Source organism: Emys orbicularis, chromosome 8, assembly GCF_028017835.1.
Source record: "Emys orbicularis isolate rEmyOrb1 chromosome 8, rEmyOrb1.hap1, whole genome shotgun sequence".
NCBI lineage: Eukaryota > Metazoa > Chordata > Testudines > Emydidae > Emys > Emys orbicularis.
In genome coordinates, this window is record NC_088690.1 from 105,672,291 (window position 1) to 105,694,007 (window position 21,717).

The window sequence follows — 21,717 nt, forward strand, 5'->3', positions numbered from 1 at the left end:
AAGCTTACTTTAGCTGTGTATGTACATCCAAGGAAATAATTCAACTTGGATTGAAGCCTCTATTGTGCTAAGTATTGTACATACATACAGTACGAGTCTGCAGTCTAACTAGGCAAGACACACAAAGGGTAAAATGTAAAATGGGCATAATTTTTCCGAACAAGGCACTGAAGCAGAGAGAGATTAGGTGACTTGTCCAATGCCACACAGAAAGCCTGGAGCGTAGTTTAACCCAGATTTTGAAATCCTGTCCATGGTCTTAAGCACAAGACTATTCTCTAAAAATGAAGCCTTGGACAACACTTTACTCATTTTTCATTCTTGCAAATAAGTAGTGATTGTTTTAATATTCTGATGGTTCAAAGATTGCAGATAAAATTTTCTTAAAGCTGGAAAAGCAGATATTGTACTGAAGAGTAGTTATTGTATATTCATTTGTTTCTTTCATCACCAGTTTGGAAGGGGAAAGAATCAGGTAAAAAGACTTCACACACACACACAAGAAGAGTTTACATTCTCTATTTTCTTTAATTGCATAGGAATTTGATTGTACAATCTTTTAACAGAAGCATTGTAACCCACTTGAAAATATCCAGTTCCCTTATTTTGTTGCACAGTACATTCCATGCATATGAAGGTGGGACTGCACATGAATCAAACTGTTGATCTGGTTTAGGTAAACTTTTAGTTAAATAAATCTGAAGGAGTCTTTGGGAATTTTCAGCCACAGAAGAGGGGTGGGGAAAAAGATGATTAACAAAGAAATATTAGGTGCAGTGGAAAGCATCCAGAAAAGCTAAGAGAAAAAAGGGTGAGGAAGGGAAACCCTCAAAGGCCACAGATTTCCAGTTCAAAGATAAAATTTTTAAAAAGTGACTCTGTACACAAATAAATGTTACATGCTCAGAATTTACATTCTGGGCATTACCAATGCTACAGATAAGCAACATACTAAAAACAAATAATTTAAAAAGCTATACAATTGAACTTATAAATACTTTGTCTTTAAAACTAGTTAAGTAGTGTTGGCCAAAAATGTTCACAGTTACTCTGACCAGAGCTGTATATATTATATATATTGCACAGTAGTAAAAAAAGTTCATTCATTATACCTGTGTAAACAAGGATTTCTCTTCTTTGGCAATTTTTAGGATTTAGAGGAACAACATTTGCCATAAGCAAAAGCACTTGGGTACAAGGCACATCAAAAGCTTTTAAAACAAGTTAAAAACGGTCCCCAAAACTTTCCAGTTAATGGTATCATTCCACTTAACGTCATGTAACTATCAATTAAAAACAGGAGTAAAATTTAGAACTTTGGTGGGGGGGGAAAAAAAAACAAAAAAAAAAAACTCATCACACTATTGTGGGTTGTTTATTCCACAGTCACAGATTTGGCCAGATTTCTTGGAAAGTCCACCTGGAATGAACAACAGATTTTCAGAATATGGTAGTTAAAGCAATCTTCTACATTTGCTGAATTAATTCAATTTGCGTGCACACATGCATGTATCAATGAATTCTGCTGCCCATCTGTCCTAACACCAGTGAATGCACAAGAAAATGGATTTAAAAAAGTTTGAGATTTTAAATCCACAAAAGTCAAAAGCTGCCTTACAATCCATCCCTCCTTGAATATATACATTACTATGATAAACACCCTATCATATGATAAAATTTAAGACAGGCATTGGAACAGACTCTCCAAGAATGGCACCATTCAGAGGTCAATGTTCTTAGTAATTTTTATGAAAAATGTATCGCACATGCTCCTTAAATAAATTTCACTTACCCTGGAAATATTTCCTGAAAATAGACAGAGAAGTCTGCACTCTAATGACTGATCATTTGCTCAATTTCACTCTTGAAAATGGAATTTTTATACTCCAGTTAAAAGCAGCTTAAGTTAGGGGATTTGTACTGAAATTCTATCTTGATTAACTAGAGCACAGCTATTCCCTTGTTAACATACATTAACTATTCCCCTCTCTTTAGGCTGGTAGGAGGAAGTTCACAAGCATGTTTCTCTAACTACAGTACCAAAATACAGAAGACACTTACATCATATCCTCTAAGAACAGCCAGGTGGAATGAAAGCAGCTGTAGGGGAATAACACTCAAGACGCCTTGGAGACAGTCAACTGTGTGTGGCAGCTCAATAGTTTTGTATGCAAATTTTGAACTTTCAGTATCTTCTCTAGAAGACAGAATAATTGGGCGACCCTATAAATAAAATGTAATAATGAAGAGTGGTGACATACAACTTTTTGGGGGGTGTATGTTGCTGGTTTCTGAAATACCTATAGTATATTTTGAAAGCATTACTCAAACATATAGAAAGAAAAATGTCAATGCAGGTTTATTTTATAGGAAACTAGGTGCTTGTTTACATGGTGGTATTTTTAATTTAATCGAGATTTTGGCTTTAGCACCATATACAGCTTTATTATTATTCCAACTGCATTTTTACAAGTCACTCTTCACCACTGGTGTCAACTTTTAATGTTATATTATAATCAGATGGCAAATGCATCTGATTTGATGATTAGACAAAATCACCATCACATTCTGTTTCTGAAGTGTGATCAGTAGTGTCATATTTCAACATGCAGAACATCTCTCCATATGATACAGTGCTCACTAGACGGCTTACCTGTCGAGCAATGACCTGTTGCAGTGCATTCTGGCACTTGGTGAAGCAGGGATCCTTCATAATTACCATGATAACAGGCATATGTTTATCTACAAGGGCCAGTGGTCCATGCTTTAATTCACCAGCCAGGATACCTTCGGAGTGCATGTACGTGATCTCCTTGATTTTCTAGAAAGCAAATGCCAGAGCATTAAGGGCAAAACAGGTAAGAACCTCAGAGGGCAAAAACAGATACAAACCTGAATGTCAGCTGTTTAAACATGGAAATAAGGTAACAGGTTAATTTTAATGTGCTCTTTTCAGAAATTGATTTATTTCCTCTTAAGACAAACTAATTCCCAAACTTATTTTTGGCAAAATTATCTTAATTTCCACTTCTATAAAAGTGGTGTAGTCATTTCATGAGTTATGTCTGACAGAAGTCAATGGGAGTCTTTGACTGGGGCAAAAAAAAAAAAAATAGCCAGATGGGGTAGGAGTGACTAGGGTTAGTCAAAGAAATTTGCAACACAGATTAAGATGTGTTAAAAGTGGCCAGAGTTAGAGACAGTTCTCAGGTTTATATTTTAGAATCAGTCAAATCTTTGGCGAATGGTGATCGTTTCTGACCAGACATACTGCATCATCTGATAGTCCTAGTGAGAGAGGTTTACTGCAAAGATGGTGCAGCATAAAAGGTTCACACATTTTTTCCTTAGCCATATACATGTTTTGGGAGTTTAAATAGCTATAAATGATGTTTGCCTGTATACAGTTACATTTGCAGATGGAACAAAAAGCAATGGGAAGGGGAGTGAAAGAATTAAAAGTTGATAAAATAACTGGTACAGTTAATTCTGTCTAATTCAAAAATGTAATTACAGGAAAAAGAAGCAAGCTTTTTTCTTTTTTTAAATATAAACCACCAAAACAGGTAAATAGGACCTTAAGTTTTCAAAAGCATACCCACCAATGCTCCTTCCAGGCAAGTGGCATAGTTATAGCCACGCCCCATAACCAAGAGCGATCTCTGTTTGTACAGTTCAAGGGCCAAGTCATGTATCTTCTCATCCAAGGACAAGACTTCTTTAATCATCTCTATCAGATCATATAATAAAAGAGAATGTAGCATAAATGCCATTATTCCATGTTTACTAGCTTGACAGTATTTCAATCTGTTTCAATGAAGCAGTAACAGATGGACTCAATTGTATGAATTTAAACTTATTTACAAAACTGCGAAGTTATGAAGGCTAGACAGACGACTGGATTCTAAAATGTCTTATTTGATCTAGTTTCCACATGATCCATTTAGTATTTTTAAATACACTTTTATAATTCTTTCTGGAACCTGTTTTGTATAGGCTTGATTTAAACAAAATAGTAAATACTCGAAAAATTACTTTAAAAGGAACCTGTATCCGAAAAAAGTTATTCACTACAATTTACATTTTAGAGTAAGACATTTCTTGGTTTTCCAATTTCTTTATTTGGTGTCCATTTATATGACAGCTCTGAGTATATGTCAGCTTCACAACCATCAGTCTTCCTTATTATCCATACCTTTCGTGAAGCCATAGGAAAGAGAAACTAAGTTGGAATGGGATTTTAAAGGTCAGGTAGCGGGAGAAAAGATTATACAGAGACAGATGTGCTACTTGAAATCAAGTTAATATCATCACTTTACTTCAAAGGATTATATTCCAGAATGAGGGAAAATCTCAGTGCACTAATGAGCTCTAATGCACCAATACGTGGAATAGTAAAAAAGTATGAACTTCAAATATACCAGGTAACGTTTGCAGCCCACTGATGATCTCCTGTCTCCTAGTCTGCAAAGAAATTCTGTCTTCGGACATCATGAGGCCAAACATTACAAGAGAGATGAACTGGCTGGTGTAAGCCTGCCGACAAAAACAGAACATTAACTCTTACAGACTTGACTGCTTAATGCAACCTAAATCTTAACTACCAATATATTAACATTTTGATTGGATTTCACAGAGGAAAGGTATAAAAAGCCACAGTGAACAGAGTTACCTTTGTGCTTGCCACTCCTATTTCAGGGCCTGCATTGATATGCACACCACAGTCAGTCTCCCTGGATATTGAGCTTCCCACGGTGTTTGTAATGCCAACCGTCAGAGCCCCACGATCCTTACAATACCGCAAGGCCATAAGCGTATCTGCAGTTTCTCCTATAGAACAAACAGTTTGACATTTAAATTTAAACACAGAACAGCAAGAGCACTGGGAAACTTTAAATCTGTCATATTCAAGCTTACTTCAGGCTCTAACCAATTGAATCCAGTTGGGCACAACAACAAAAGTTTGTAATCATGAGTGAAAACATTTACACTGAAACCTCATTTAAGCATTATTCACAAGCTGTTTCTACTTTTGATTCATGCCACTGATTTGAAAAGCAAGATTTGCATCCAATATAGAGCTCTGGTACCTTTAATCATTATCCTCCCTTGTTTTACTTCAAATTAAGACATTCAGACAGAAATAAGTTTTATTTATTGGATTTTTTTTTTAATACTTTGCTACATGCCTCTATTCAGACAAGGATGAACAGTCAAGGCAACTCACCTGACTGACTTATAAAAAAGCACACATCATCCCTGAATACAGGAGTGTTTCTATCCAGAAAGTCACTAGCAAGTTCCACCATCACAGGCAGCTCTGTCAACTCTTCCAACATCTGTCGGGTCTATATTCAATAAGCACAAGACACTTGTTAATACTGCCATCCATATCAATACTTTATAGTTTTGTGTTTTGGGGGGGTGGGGGGGGAGAGAGAGAAAAACAAGGATGAGTATATTTACAAAACTTAGTAAGAAAGATTTTATTTATTCCTGTTATAGAAGATAGGGCAGCTGTAATTACTGATCAGTTTTAGTAAGTAACATCAAGAAGCAGAAGTTTAATTTCTGGCATGGTAGATCCTAGTAAATTTGCATTAAAACAAAAAAAAGTGTTTAACACTATGTGTCAGATGCAGAGGAAAGGGGAAAGAAAGACATCTATTTTCAGACTCTCATACCAAGGGCTTAAGAAAGAAAGCTGTTCTCTAAATCACAAAGCTAAGTATTCCATATATTTTAGAGCAGGTTGAACGTACAGCTACTGCAGCATGATAGCTGGTCCCACAGCCAATAATGATCAGTCGTCGGCATCTTCTGATTTCTTTCAAGTGGTCCTTCAGACCACCCAACAGAACTGTAGTAAAAAAAAAAAAAAAAAAAAAAAAAAAAAAGTATACTTCAGCCAGGGATTTTATTATTAAGCCAATGTGTTAAATGTTTGTTATAAGCCAACAAAACTTCAGTAATTAAATATTCCAAGCTACCTGTTTTGGTCGCAAAATTCATCCTGCCTCTCATGGTATTGACAACAGATTCTGGTTGTTCAAAGATTTCCTTCTGCATGAATGCACTGAAGTTACCTGTTTAGACAAACACGAAGGTTTCAGTTGTTTTTGTTATTTCAATTACAGAGTCAACTTTCAGAATGACCTGTAGAAGCATGCTGGTTTGGACAAAGCGTTAATGTAACATCTCATCTCAGTTGTGCCTGGATGGAGGTTTAGGGATAGGGGAAGGAAGAAGAGTAGGCCATTGGCTCCATTTAACAGGATTAGTTTTCCCTAAAAAGGACAATCTAATAAATGTGTTTTGGAGGAAGTTGAACAGAAATAAATAGTTTCTTTGTAATCAAAGTTCTGAGGTGTTGTGTTATAGCTTTGTCAGATCAGTCCAGGCTTACGAGTACTGAACACATTAAAAACTAAAAACTACCTAGGGCACAAATTTGATATTGTCATCTACAGGGGCAGGTAGTACCATGCACTCCCTATCCTCCCTTTGGTCAGATGTCCTGGGATTGCCAGCTTCCAGGAAGGACTTTCAAGTGCTAGAAACAGGTGCAAGTCATGACATTATCAGATGGTAGTTTTCTTGGGGTATAAATCCCCCACACTCCAATATCAGGAAGACTGTCCACCTTTGAATAGACTATATTTGTAGATGTTCCAACTTACCTTTCATGATTTGCTGCAATTCCATCTGCAAGGTCTGGATGGCTCGAGAGGGGTCATCACTAGCTGAACGTTTTAGCCGATGGATAGAAAGTTTCCCATCAGCCACTGCTGCAATGTCATCATCTTCTAGGAAAATTACTCTGTTGGTGTGTTCAATGATAGCACTACAGAAAGACAGGCAAATAGAGGAGACAGATTTATATTTGGAACAATGTTTCAGTGGGAAGCAGAAGTATGATTAAAAAAAACAAAGCTACCCTCCATTCCAGCTACACATACTTTGCTGGTAGTTGCTGCTTAAATTTGCTTTGACTACTTGCATTAGATATATTTTACATCAGAGGCAGAAAGGCTAGAGATTGGCAAGTATCACTAGCATACAGCTCAAAAACTGGTGGTGTTCTACTAAAAGCTCTTTCCCACCTCTGGTATAAGTTTTCCCATCCTTATCAAATAAGTAGACTAATTACCAGTTGGGCTTCCCAAATCTCCATGATAAAACAGCCTACCTCCAATTCACAAAAGAACAGCAGAGAACCAACAGATAAGGTGTCAAAAACTGACTTTGTCACTGCTACAGGGCAAACCAAAAAAATACAAGTGCTCGTTACCTTGCATCAGAAGCAAAGAAAAATTCTACTGCTTTATCTCCAATAGCATGAAGGCAGGTAGAACTATCCAGTCTTTTCATTCGGGTCTTGCATATGTTCTTCACATTCTCAATGTTGCCTAGTGATTAAATAAAATGAGAAGTCCAATATATAGACCAATCTGAAATGCAGAACCCAAGTGGTTTGAAATAGGTTGTGAACTACACAGCTCAAGATATCACAAAAAAGTGATGATCACCATTTCTAAGAGGAAACCTGCATTTCTTAGTATTTTGAGTTGAATACACTGTGTAATGTAGGACCGTGTATTTTGTCCAGACTATCTGGTAGCAAGGAGAGACACTGCATTTAAGTAACCCCACTCTCAAACGGACATTAAATAACAGTAATACAAAATTGGGTATTTTCAGGTAAGAACTCACTTTGAGCATCTGTTGATGGTTTTAAGGTACAGAAGTTAACCTCTTCTCTTCTAAAGGACTTAATGTGACTTAATTTATGTTTAAAAGAAAATCCTGCTCTGTATTTGTTATGTATCTTGAAAAACAAACAGATAAGCTAGTTATAACTTACATGTCCTATACAAGATAGGAATCTGTTCAGTGGAAAGCTTGTATTTGCTGCGAACTCCAATGAGTAGAGGACTCCCTCGCCTGTGAATGCAATGATGAGCAAGTTAGCTAGAAAGTCCTTTATACAGGGTAGGTTCTCTGATTAACTAGACATCTGCAGAGTTGAAAGGCCACACCCCTTCCTATTCCATAGGGAGGCAGATGCTCCAACCACACCCTTGTGGCAGGATATATTGGTAATGATGCAACTGTAACTCACAGTTTCCCCACCTACAACCACCCCTCTTATGGGAAGGCATGCTATAATCTTAGATGGTTACATCCCCAGGCTGCCAATGCAGCAGCTATGGCTGCTGCTGGTGCAGTATCTGGTGCCTAGGGCTTCTCCTGCCCTAGAGGTCCCATCCCCGCCTCCTTCCTGCAGCTGCTGAGGTCCAAGTGCCGCTGGGAGATCGCCCTCACTGTATCATCTAGGCTGCTCTCCTCCTCCATAGCACATATGGAAATGTATATGAGCGAATCGTTAAAGCAGTAGTTGGATCCCTTTATACTACACACTCAAGAAGCTGCTCTTTTCTACAGATAAAGTTATACTTTACTCTGCCTCTGAAATGAGACAGCAGTAAGCCCAATAATCATTGTATAATTAGGGATTTGTTTTGCCTTTCTTCCTCTCAAACTCGGGACCCTAATTACTGTGCCTATGGACTTGTGTGAGGTTAGGAGGCAAGGCAGAAGAATTCTATCACTTTTCTGAGCCAGGTGGATCATATACCACATTAAGTCACTAGACTACGCTTTAAACCAGTCCATTTTTTGTAACCTCAATTAAAAAGAGTCAGCATACAGATCCACAAGGTTTAAAGAGACGTTCTCAAATTAAAAGCAACTATGTTGAGTTCTTAAAATTCCCACATATTACTGCAAGCACCAAGTTTCAGAGAACACTAAAATGAGGAATACAGATAAACACTGGCATGGAAAATTCTGCTTGCCATCAGTTATAGGATTTTGCGTATGTGTTCCAAAACATGGAGGAGACTTTTACATTAGTTTTTTCATCTTAATGCCTATAGCAAAAGGCATGCCACAGCTTCTGTTGGCTACATAGCTGTACTGTAAAAAGTAGTCTTTGACAAATGAGGTAACAGTTGTGTAAAACATGAATTACCATTTTGTGAATTACTTGCCTTTGCTTTTTCCTGAAAGTTGCTTTTCCACTCAGAAATAAAAGCAGAGTTTGTAAATATAGTGAAACCCCGCTATAACGCGATGTTTGGGGTCCAAAAAATTCCATCGCGATAAATGCGAGGTCGCGGTATAGCAGGGTTTCAAGCCGGTCAGTTGAAGTCAGTGGTCCCCAACGCGGTGCATTGATGTGCACCGCCTAGTGCTCCTAGTGCCTCATGCCCAGCAGGGGAGAGAAGCCGCGGCCCCGGGCCTGCCAGGGACAGAGAACTCCGAGGCTGCGGGCGCCGGTGCTCTCTGTCCCTGGCAGGCACAGGGCCGCGGCTCCTCTCTGGCTTCTCCGGGGCTGCGGGCGCCGGTGCTTTCTGTCCCCGGCAGGTGCGGGGCCGCAGCTCCTCTCCAAGCCGGAGAGGAGCCGCGGCCCCGCACCTGCCAGGGACAGAGAGCACCGGCACCCGCAGCCTCGGAGTTCTCTGTCCCTGCAGGTGCGGGGCCGCAGCTTCTCTCCCCTGCTGGGCACGAGGTGGGGGCACATCAATGTCCCGGCGGGCGCCATGGCGTTAGGGGACCACTGGTACAGTACAATATTAGGCCTTAATGGGGAGCCAACTTATGATCGCGTTATATGCGATTTCGCGTTACGGCGGGGCGCGTTATGGCGGGGTTGTACTGTACTATACTATCATGAGTTTTGTCTCTTGGACTAGAGCTAGAGATCAGTGTTTGTGTAACATTTTAGCTCAATGGTTTCTAGCCAGCTTGAATGAATATACTATTCACAGTATTTCTTCAGAAAGGAAGAGTGCACAAGCCCTCTCGCCTTTTTTGGTCTTATAAAACAGTAAAGCAAGTATACCCATTAAAAGCACTTTGGATACAGAAGGTAAACGGAGCTTTTCAAGTGACACTACAGCAGTGATGGGCAATCTGCGGCCCATCAGAGTAATCTGATTGCAGGCCGTGAGACATTTTGCCGACGTTGATGGTCCACAGGCATGGCCCCCCACAGCTCCCAGTGGCTGCGGTTCGCTGTTCCCAGCCAATGGGATCTGTGGGAAGCAGTGGACAGCACATCCCTGTGGCCTGCTGCTTCCCGCAGCTCCCATTGGCCAGGAACGGCGAACTGCGGCGACTGGGAATGGTGGGGGGGGGGGGGCCATGCCTGCGGATGGTCAACATCAGCAAAATGTCTTGCGGCCTGCAATCAGATTACCCTGATGGGCCGCATGCAGCCTGCAAGTTGCCCACCACTGTTCTACAGCATACCTAGGAAATTCCACACCTATAGCCCATCCTATGTGGTGTGTCTGACTCCGTAAGTTCTTCTCTTGATACAATATATAGCAATTCCTTCTAAAATAACTGAGTTACATGCATCAAGAATAAGTCTTGTTTGTCAAGTTCTGATGGCTTTTCAGTTGTGTTTATAAAATGCTAATTCATGTTTTACAAAATTATTACCTCAACAACCGAGGCTGCATTTATAACAGACTTTCAAAACGAAACTCGTGAAACAATTTAATCCTTTAGAATTCTGTAGTTTTAGAAAGTAAGACTAGTTAATGATCTCAATTAAAGAAGTGTTCAGAGGGAATGGAGTTGCAGTTTGCAACCATTATCTATCTCGGCTCAAGAACCATACAGGATGTTATGCACAGGTGCAGTATTTTCATCATAATATTAGTCAAATTTCCTTATATTTCATTTTTTTCTAACAGTTTTCAAATTGTATTTGATTGAATCTTGATAGTTACTTAGAAAATAAAATGGTTAAATACTGAAGTGATTGTTCCCATATTTTATGGATCAGAGACTTTATATTACAGACCACCACAAATGAAGAAAATGGGTTTTTAAAAAATGGATTTTCACTAACCTGGTGGCAACAGCTTCACCTGGGTAATGGATGCTCTTGAAAACCAATGCGAAAGCACCTTCCTGGAAACCATACAAATGATTAAAAAGGGAAAATCCCAAATAAGTTACGTGAATGAGTCACATCTTGCATTAATCTGGGCCCTCCTCTTCCTGAGGAGCCTCTTGGGTCTAGCTCTTAAGGTTATCTGGAGTCTTTTCCTGAAGTCAAATTGCCCCCTTTAAGGGGTCAGCCAGGAAGTAGTGGAATAAATGCAAGGCAGACAAACATGCACTCTACAAACAGCCAGAAAGATTAGAGGAAGAGAACTCCCCCTCTCCCTCCGCCCCATACACACAAAAGGCTGTCAATTCTCATCATGAACAACTTTAAGAGTCAATAAAAACTAACAGCTACAGATTTTCAGTAACATTTAGAAATGTAATACAAATTTGTTATGCATTACAGGATATACATGGAATGACTTCCAGGTTTGTAGGCCAAAGTTCTGGTCCTACTACTTCTTAGTTTGCTTACTATCAAGTGCAAGTATGGGGCTTCATTTTTTTATTTGTTTTTTAAGACACCACACTCAGAAGCAGCCTTGTATAAAAATGTTTGTTAGCTTTGAAGTTGAAAAGTACCATACTGTGCAAGAGCAAACTCCTGCCCCATGTTACCAAGATTAAGACCATCTCCTGACTCTCACATTCAGGGACAATATGAAATAGGCAGGGTGTGGAACTGCTCAAAAGCAAAATCCACGGAGCTACAGAAGGGGGTAAGCAGTCTATGCAGATGGATTCACCAGTCCCCTAACTAGCTCTCTGTGGATCCTATCCTTCTCTCCTGTTTATTGCTGCCCTAGTATTGCAGAAAATCTTAGGGAGTTGCTGCAAGGAGGAGAACGGGGGACTCAATGGTGAGGGGGGTGGGGCACAGTCAATTTCAGTATTTAAGGTGCAAGTTTGCAATTTCTAGGTCTACAGTAGAATATTTAGCTCCCCAAAACACAGTAATAGGCTCCCATTTCTAAACCAACAGTTAAAGCATGCATACATACATTAGACTGAACTCCAAATAAGGAACCAAGGTTTTTTACTAGACTAAGTTACTCAGCATTGCTGTGATTCAAGTCTACCTGTATTTAAATTAATCACAGTAGCACTTGAGATCACTGCTCTCTGCAAAAGAGGCCCGTTAAAAAGGACGGCTATTATTTGACACCTGCAGAATGTCACAATAAGCAAAAGCGTTTTAAAAATAAAGCAGTCTAGCAAAAAGCAGCAACATTCCCCTTGCTGCTTTAAAATACTAACGAAGTTTGAGATTTACCAAGTTTTTCAAGCTTCCAATGTTTTAATCTAATTTCTTGCTCTATAAAAACCACTAAAACAAGTTTAAAAAAAAAAAAAGTTATTTGCAGCATCTTTTAATTAATTCTGTGGTGGATTCAATAAATTCATGAAGATATTCGAATAGCACCATGAACAGTCCCCCTTCACACAGAAAGATGGAATTCCCACACTTACCAGTTGTTGAATAACTCTCTCTACCAAGGCTGAAAAGCTGATATCTTCAGTCTCTCTGTTATCATACATGTATTTGACCAGCTTTGGGATGGTTTCAGTGTCAGTTTCAGATTCAAACTCATAGCCTTTGGTCTCCTGCAATGTTATAGATTGAAGGCAAGATAAGTGTTTTCTTCCTCAGGCAGGAACTCAACAAGTGCCTTTAACTGGTGTGTCTCATCAGAAAGATACATATCTCAAACAGAGGATCATATTGGGCTGGTATATACTTTTTTTAAATCACTGAACAAAGTGTAAAGATGTAACAAAACATAATAGCATTATTTTCAAAGGAATATTTAGATAAGAGACTTTAACTATAACAGAGCAGGGTAGAACATGAGCAACAATGTGCAAAGAGGTTTGCAGATAACACCAGTCATCCCATGTAAAAGGCTAGAAATGCAGTGCATTGTATCAGTTCCTGGGTATTATCCTTATTAGGCAGCTTCCATTACAATACAGTTTTTAAATGAAATGCTGCACATTTTAATTCACACTATGCAAATGCCATGAGAAATCTGTACATGTTTGCTTGTATTTCCTAGTTTTGGAATTATTCAAGCTGCCATAAACTTACCAGAAATTTCCTCAGGTCCTTATAGTTTGTGATGATTCCATTATGGATAACTACAAACTCTAAAGGGAAGATTAAAATAATTAAAAACTCCACACACAAAATTAAAAAGTGAGAAGCTTAAAGCCACAAAATACATTAGTTACTTCCAGAGCTTTAAGATCAAGATTTATCACAGCACCCCCAGAGTGAACTACAAAATCCTAGGAGTTTTGTTTTTTAAAATACAACCTTATAGGACTTAAGTATTGAGATAGTTATACAGCCGTCACCACCAGAGTAGTATTGGAGCACTTCCCAAAACAGAAACTGTAAACCGGGGGGAGGGATAGCTCAGTGGTTTGAGCATTAGTCTGCTAAACCTAGGGTGGTAAGTTCAATCCTTGAGGGGGCCACTTAGGGATCTGGGGCAAAATCAGTACTTGGTCCTGCTAGTGAAGGCAGGGGGCTACACTCAATGACCTTTCAGAGTCCCTTCCAGTTCTATGAGATAAGAGATGTAATATATGGTGATATACCTTTCTCCTCTTCCCAGCCAGCCAGTGGGAGAAATACCTTGATTGGCTTATGGGGGGCACGAGGGAAGAGAGTGGTCTCTTTCCAAAAAAAAAAAAAAAAAAAAAGTCTGTTGCCCTTTCTAAAGAGTTCACACTCAATTTCAGAGATTAAATATTGCAACTAGATATAAATATTAACAGTAATCTTTATTAACTAGTTTATTAAGGACAGTGTTTTGTTAGATATTTATCAACAATTATATTAAATAGAATATATGCAATTTAGCCAGACTGAGCAATAATTAAACCCCTTGTACACCAATTAAAAATCCACCATCCAAAAATCATTACATATGTAAGAGACATTAGGCCATTCGTATACTGTAGTCTCAACCAAAGAATGTGTTAATGCAGCTGGACACTTGAAACTTGGGTGTTTTATTGTTTGGACAGAAGTTTTCAAATAGGGTAACTCCATTTACAGTAAGGGAAGATTTAAAAATAAAGTAACTTCTTTAAAAATAAAAACCATTACTTTTTATGGCACCAGATTTTCAAAAGAATTCAGTTCCCATTTAGGCACCATAATAAGTAGCGAGATTTTTAAACAGAGGTTAGTATGCTGGGGGCTGTGTACTTTTGAGCATTTGGTCCTTATTTGTTTAGAACTGTTAGGATGTCAGGCCACACCATGTAGGTGCTCCTGGTACAATTTAAATTGCTACACCTATGATGTGTACTTAAGATATCTACCCCACCCACTTCAAACAATTCTCCTCCCATTTTTAGGTGCCTAAATGGGTGTTGAGCTCTTTTGAAAATCTGACCCCAAGTCCAGAAAAATCCAGTAGGCTATTTTTAAATCCAGTAGGCCAAGACAGGGACAATTTCCACCTCTCTCTCTGCAGACTCATGTACAACAATAGTCAGGAGAATATTCAGTTTGGGCTGATCAAAATTTTTGGCACCACACAAGAATCTGTTTAGTACCAGCTAAACTATTCTAGTATTCTCATATCAGCAAAGAGATGATTTTTTTCCTGGAGTACTAGCTGCTTCTAATGTAAGTTACTTAGGCCGGATCTACACGATAAACTTAGTGACAGGTTTCAGAGTAGCAGCCGGGTTAGTCTGTATCCGTAAAAAGAACAGGAGCACTTGTGGCACCTTAGAGACTAACACATTTATTTTTACTATAAACTTAGATTGGCATCACTGCATTGCTCAGGGGTGTGGATTTTTCACTGAACGACACAGTTATACTGATGGTGTAGACAGCGCTATGTGGATGGGAGGGCTTCTCCCATCAACACAGCTACCACTTCTTGCAAAGGTGGACTAACTATGCTAAGGGAAGATGCTCTCCTGCTGGTGTAGTAGCGTCTCCACTGAAGCGCTAGAGAAGTGCAGCTGTGCTGGTGGAGCGTTTTAAGTGTAGATCTGCCCTTAGAATTTTTCTAGCCAATCAGAATTCAGACATACTAATAGATTGCTCAAACTTCTTTACGAAAGTTATTTTTAAGCATTTTACAGTCCCCAACAGGCTAAATTCATCCTCAATCTAATCCCTTTGAAATGTAGTTACACCGAGGATGACTGACCCAATAAGATGTATTTCTATATTATTAGGTCTGAGTAGATGCCTAGTAGTATTGAAATTTTGATACACGCAAATATTTATCGTTAGTGATTCTATTGCACTTGTGTTTAAGTGAAATTTGTGTCATGCTTGAGACTCTTAGATGCAGGGATGTTTTATTTGAGCAATTACTGCTTTGCCAAGTTCAGAAAAATCCACAAAATTGTTCGTTGAAATTTCTGTTTGAGAAGGTAACGGAGTTCAGACTATTTGAAATTTACACACAAGTCAGTTTTATAGTAATCCACTGTACAGTAACTCCTCACTTAACATTGCAGTTATGTTCCTGAAAAATGCGACTTTATGCGAAACGATGTTAAGCGAATCCAATTTCCCCATAAGAATTAATGGAAATGGGGGGGGGGGAGGGTTACGTTCCAGGGGAAAAAATTTTGCCAGACAAAAAGACATTGTATACATATACAGTATAAGTTTTAAACAATTTTAAACAAACAGTTTAATACTGTACACAGCAATGAATGATTGTGAAGCTTGGTTGAGGTGGTGGAGTAAGAGGTGGATATTCCCCAGGGAATGCCTTGCTGCTAAATGATGAACTAGCACTCGGCTGAGCCCTCAAGGGTTAAAATAGCCTCACACTCTACAGACAGCATGGACGGAGGCAGGAGGGATCGATGCAGGGCAGTAGCTGCAAACACTTCCCTGCAAAAACTGAACATGATGATGAGCCCACACTATCCAGCTGGAGTGCACCACTCCCTCCTCCTGACAGCACATGCACAGCTGTTGACTTTCCAAAGTGCTGGGGGGTGCGTGGATGAGTGAGAGAGACATGCATTGCCCCTTTAAGTACACTGATCCCACTTCAAGTACATTGCCCTTTTAAGCAGATCAGCCAGTTCCGACAGGAAGCAACAGTTTCCCGCAAGCTCCCTCCTTTCTGTCCCTGAGCCCAGGGCCGTCCTTATCCATACACAAAGTACGCAGCTGCGTAGGGCACCAGGAAATTTGGTGCCCCAAATTTCCTGGTGTCCTGTGCAGCTGCGTGCTGCTCCAGCCCCTGCTCCGGCTCTTCCCCAGGGCCCCCACCCCTGCTCCGCCCCTTCCCCACCCCTCAAGCCAGCCTTCTCCCCCCTCCCACCGACGCCTGGGGCCCCACACACATCCCCCGTGGGCAGGGGCTGCGTAGGGCCCCAGAATAGCTAGGGACAGCCCTGCCTCAGCCCTGTCCCCTCCTCTGCTTTGTGGAGAGGAGGTGCGGGGGGGGGGGGGGAGAGGCATGCAGGAGCAGGGAGACATCCTGATATCAGCACCCCCCCTCCCCCAGAAAGCAGGAAGCACCGGGGAGCAGCTCCAAGGCAGAGGGCAGGTCAGGAACAGAAGCAGTGGGGGGGAGGGACACCTGAACTGCTGCTGGGCAGCTGCTGAGTCACATCTCTGAATTCCCTGTAAGGTGAGCTGATGGGGGGGGAGGGCTGCTGGCCCCCACGGTTCTAATCCCCACAAGGAGGGGCTGCTCTTCCAGAGAATCCTGCAAACAGTGGACAAAGCAGGCAGCTGCCAAATGACGTTATAAGGGAGCAGTGCGCAACTTTAAAGGAGCTTGTTCCCTAATAGGTCAGCAACGTAACAACGAAACCACCTTAACCGGGACAACGTTAAGTGAGGAGTTACTGTATTCTGAAGCCTTTGGTGACATTTCAAATTCAAATAGGATTCCACATTGGTACAGGGAATACCTACCATTCCTTTTATCCGATCTCTGAGGGTGACTATTCACTGCATTGGGCACTCCATGGGTTGCCCAGCGAGTGTGAGCAATTCCAAAATGTGTTTCAAAATCTGCCTTTAAGTCCATGCCATCTTGTTCTATAGAGAGGGAAATCAGTTCACTAACAGCTTTAAATTTAATCTTAATCACACAAATGCAAGATTAATAGAATTTGGTCCCCCAACATTTTTAGATTTCAGTAGATTAAAAAGCAGTTGGAAGATGGCAAAAAAACCCATAAATATTTACTTTCATGACACTAAACTTTGGATGGTTCAAGTTATTGTGATTAAAACCTTCATTTGCTAATGTTGAACCATTTTCAACTAATCCTACCAGTTATGAACTAAGCCAAAAAGTTCACATTACTATAAGATACAATTCAGACATATTGAAATGCAACTTCTGCTTTTCATAAATGGAAGTGGAACACTGACAGAACCCAGTCGTCAGCGGGCAGGATTGAACCGGGACCTCTGGAGCTTAGTGCATGAGCCTCTACCACAGGAGCTAAAAGCCAACCGGCTGTTAGCTAAGACTGTAGAGCAGACTCATTTGATCTCTTCTCTCTAAGTGGTCTCAATGCCTCTAGATGGGACAGAACACCACACCCAGGAGGCATGTGGGTTACAGAAGTGTTATATAAAACTGATGCTGTGAAGACAACCAGTTGCTTTAGTGCTAATAAGAGCTTCTGTTGTACAACAGTCCATGCTCTACCTTGCCTGCTGCAGAATGTACATTAAGTGTATGATTGCTTGCAAGAGGAAGCTCATATTTCAAGGAGCATGTTAGCCACCCAAAAATGAAGAGTGGATTGAGGCCTCCAGCAGCTTTACTTTAACAAGAAGACTGCTGCTTTACACTTGGAGCATGAAGATTGATTTACTTTGTGACAGCAAGTGTCGTTGATCACAGACCACTCACTCCAATCTAATGCCTGTTATACAACGCAGCGATCAGCAGTAGCTTTTTGTGATGTCTAAGGTGATATCATACCAGCAATACGTACAAAGCCAACATAAGGATTCTTAAACTTACTGTATAACTCCTCATCTAGTGCCTTCACTTTTCCTCTTTTCTTGATTAGTCTGATGTACCTTTCTTTATCTTCATTATTATTTCCATCAATGGCAACACCTAGAATTCAGAAGACATACGTGTCAGCTACTTAAGAATGCGTTTAACTAGATGATCATGATGTTCCCTTCTAGCCTTAAAGTCTAAGAGTCTAGAAGAAATGTCCAACCTGAGATGAGACTGGCATGCACATGCAAAGGCATGGCTCTACTTCAAAATTAGCCTCCAAAGAGAAACTCATGAAGTCTATTACTGGACTCCTGTAGATTAGGGCAAATCCTGTATCCCCAATTCAGGCAAAATTCCCACTGACGTCAACAGGAGTTTTGCCTAAATAAGGACCCCCAGCTAGATTTTGCCTAGTGACATTAACAAGTTAAAATTAAAATGACATAAATAAGCCTCCTTGATCTCCCCCCTCTGCCACTTCAACAAGACACATACCACCCCCACCCAAAAAACTCCAAAACCCAACCCTATATATAGTGTTTAGACAATGCTCCCTTATCCTGTTTGCTTTGATTACATGATCTACACCTCAATTATAGATGAACACCTGATTAAATCAAGTTTTCAGCCCGTGAAGGAAAGTTGAAGATCAGATTAATAGTCAAGATAAATTTTGATCCTCTCCTGGCAATGGTATAAAATCAGGTTGAAAGAATACTGTGCAAATCAAGATGCTAAATTTTGATTAGAAGCATTAGCCATATTATCTTAAATTTAAAGATAAGCAGTTAGCATAATCCTGTTTACAACTGCTCATTTGTACAACAAGCAAGTTTAGATACCTGCAGAGTCATAGCCTCTGTATTCTAATCTCTGTAGCCCTTTTATCAGAGTCTCAAATATCTCCTTCCGGGTCCGAGGTACTCTGTAGTTCAGATAAGCAAAGATTCCTGTAAAGCAAAGAGAGAGGAAGGGAGACAGAACAGAAAGATCAAATATTTAGTTTGGATCCCTTCAGAAATTGATTTAAAATCCTTTATGGAATTCAAAAATATTAATATTACAAAAAAAAAACCCATTTCCCAATAAAGTCTCCTATATTTGGTACAGTCATTCCCAGTGGGCTTTAAAATGGGAAGAGAAATTTATCCAACCATTTTAAATGCTGCAAACCAAATACAGTGTTCACGTTCATTAAGCAAGTGCACCAGTTCTAAGCAATGCTTAGCCTTTCATTCTCCTCACAGGCATATCCAATTAGGAGCAGCAGTGAACATCGAGCTGAAAAGAGTGTCTTCCCAACTCTTCATGATGACTGCAGCTGAAAATGAGAGTATTGTGATCAACTTCATATCTAAAACTAAGACATCTGAATACTAGGGTACAACGAAAGGTGACATTGATAATCAAAGTCAGGGCCCAAAATGCTTATTAAATAGGATAGGTACTTTGAGCAGTCATCTATTTTTGAAAAGTTCCTACTTTATATGGTATGCAACCGTCATTTTAGCAGGGAGAGAGAAAACTAGGGAAGCAAATACAAAGGAAAGAAAAGACATCAAAAAGGAAGGACAAAAAAAAAAAAAAAGTGAGGAGACAAAGAAGACACCCCCGAAGTTCTCCTTCTGTGCTACCTCAACATAACCTGCTTGCCAACCCTGACTCTACAAAGAGTCAATAGACCTATTTGTCATCCCACATGCTTCAGGGCTCTGAGTTACTACAGTGAATTCTTTCCTAGGTGTCTGGCTGGTAGGTCTTGATGACATGCTAAGGGTCTAACTGATCACCATATTTGGGGTCAGGAAGAAATTTCCCCCCAGGTCAGATTGGCAGAGACCCTGGGGAATTTTCACCTTCCTCTGCAGCATGGGTCACTTGCTGCTTTAAACTAGAGTCAATGGTGGATTTTCTGTAACTTGAAGTCTTTAAATCACGATTGGAGGACATCAGTAACTCAGCCAGAGGTTAGGGGTCTATTACAGGAGTGGATGGGTGAGGTGCTGTGGCCTGCGATGTGCAGGAAGTCAGACTAGATGATCATGATGGTCCCTTCTGACTTTAAAGTCTATGAGGTCATCTTGTGCAGAGAGCAATCTGTTGTAGAAAAGAACTGAACTCTCTGCTCCATAAACAGAAAGACAGAATGAGAAGAGAGTGCACAAGCTGAAATCTCTTTTCTTGAATGGAAGGGAAAGAAGAACAGGGGAATGGGACACCACTAAGACAGTAAGGAATTCTTGATGCGTCAGGTCATTTTCTGAAGGCTGGGGTGTAGAAGAGTAAGTGCAGCAGAGCAATAGCATAATGTTCCTAATGAGACTGAAAGGTAACTGCTGATCACTTTAGGGAATGCAACTATATTCAGTTCTTGGTGTGTGGGGTGGTTTTTTGGGGTTTTTTTTGTTGTTTTTTTAAGGTGACCTACAAGCAAAAGACAAAAGTATTCTCGTGACTATTTTTGTTATAATGGTAGCCTGGAAGGTTTTGATGTTAAAAAAAATGCCTTAACTAACATTATAAATTAGCTCCGGACTACTCCAGAAAACCATATCCAGACTAGAGAACTAGTGAAACTGACACCACAGAGCTAAAGGAGTGAAAGTTGAGCTAGTAAGAGACTGTTAAACTTGAAAGTATTGTTTTTATTAACAAATACAGAGCTGCAATGACTAATTAACATTTTGAATACAAGAAGCATTTGTTAAAGATTCAATACCTTCACTCCATCAATTAAAGGTATTAAGAACTCAACAACATAATTTACATATCCCAGTGGTCCTCCAAAAGCAAGGAAGTTGTAGTGAAGATATTATAGTTGAACATCTAGGGACAAATTCATTGTTAGTGTAAATCCAGTAACTTCAAAGAGTTTCTACCACAGATATTATAACTAGCCTGATAGCTTTTTAGTCTCATATAAACTATTGCGCTCATTAGACTGATCCAGAATAGCATATCCTCAGAAGAACAGTTCTGTGCTACAGAAGAGAAATCCCTATTTAGTCTCTCTCACCAACATAAGTTGGTCCAATAAAAGATATTACCTCACCCATCTTCTCTCTAATATCCTGGGACCAACACAGCAACAACAGCACTGCATACATCTATTTAGCCTGGGCATTTCCAATATGCCCATCCTATTAATATCCAGGTGGCAGTATGTGCAGAGAACATTGACACAGTTAAAAATTTTTAAAAAGGCATCTAAACACATAGCAAGTGTTATTCTTAAATGGATTTCTTGGAAGTAATGTCTACAGTTTATTACATATAAAGCCTCCTTAAACTGAGGATTTTTGGACAGCTTTTTCAGACACCCATTTCCAGTTGTTTGGTGCATGCCATCAGCCTCAAGAGCAGAATTCTTAAATACAAATTTCTCAATATCATTCCAAAACATTGCTACATGCTGCCCTTTTCAGATCCAACCCTGCTTTCTATGCCAGATTTCGCAACGTATTTAAAGACACCTCAGGCTTGTATGTTCAGTGTGGCGTCTTTGTGACTATGCAGAGCTCCAGGAAAAGCTTCCTTTGGGACTGCCTTTACAATGCTACCAGTGTGCTGTAATTGTTAAAGGCTCCTTGTTTCTAGGGAACTCAGCTATATTTCTACATATGTCAACTAGGAGGTTCAGAAGCCACTAGAGGCCATTACACTGAAAGTGATAGCTGCACCTGGACTGCCAAGGAATATATTACAAATTCTTTGGGTACAGGGAAATAATTCATTCTCAAAAACCAAACCTCTACAGTATTTCCTT

General features: G+C 39.9%; 1 protein-coding gene across 1 annotated transcript; it reads right to left on the reverse strand.

Annotated features, from left to right (window-relative positions):
• Positions 1 to 1,357: 1,357 nt before the first annotated feature.
• On the reverse strand, positions 1,358 to 17,020 carry GFPT2 (glutamine-fructose-6-phosphate transaminase 2). Its single transcript, XM_065409565.1, has 16 exons — positions 16,895 to 17,020; positions 13,058 to 13,116; positions 12,439 to 12,573; positions 10,928 to 10,989; positions 7,865 to 7,944; positions 7,292 to 7,409; positions 6,681 to 6,844; positions 5,991 to 6,086; positions 5,763 to 5,860; positions 5,228 to 5,348; positions 4,673 to 4,830; positions 4,422 to 4,536; positions 3,603 to 3,730; positions 2,654 to 2,821; positions 2,062 to 2,223; positions 1,358 to 1,420 (listed from the first exon to the last, which is right to left on the reverse strand). Exons 1-16 carry the CDS (start codon positions 17,007 to 17,009, stop codon positions 1,376 to 1,378), a joined length of 1,824 nt encoding a protein of 607 aa, XP_065265637.1. The 5' UTR covers positions 17,010 to 17,020; the 3' UTR covers positions 1,358 to 1,375.
• Between the last annotated feature and the right edge of the window lie 4,697 nt (positions 17,021 to 21,717).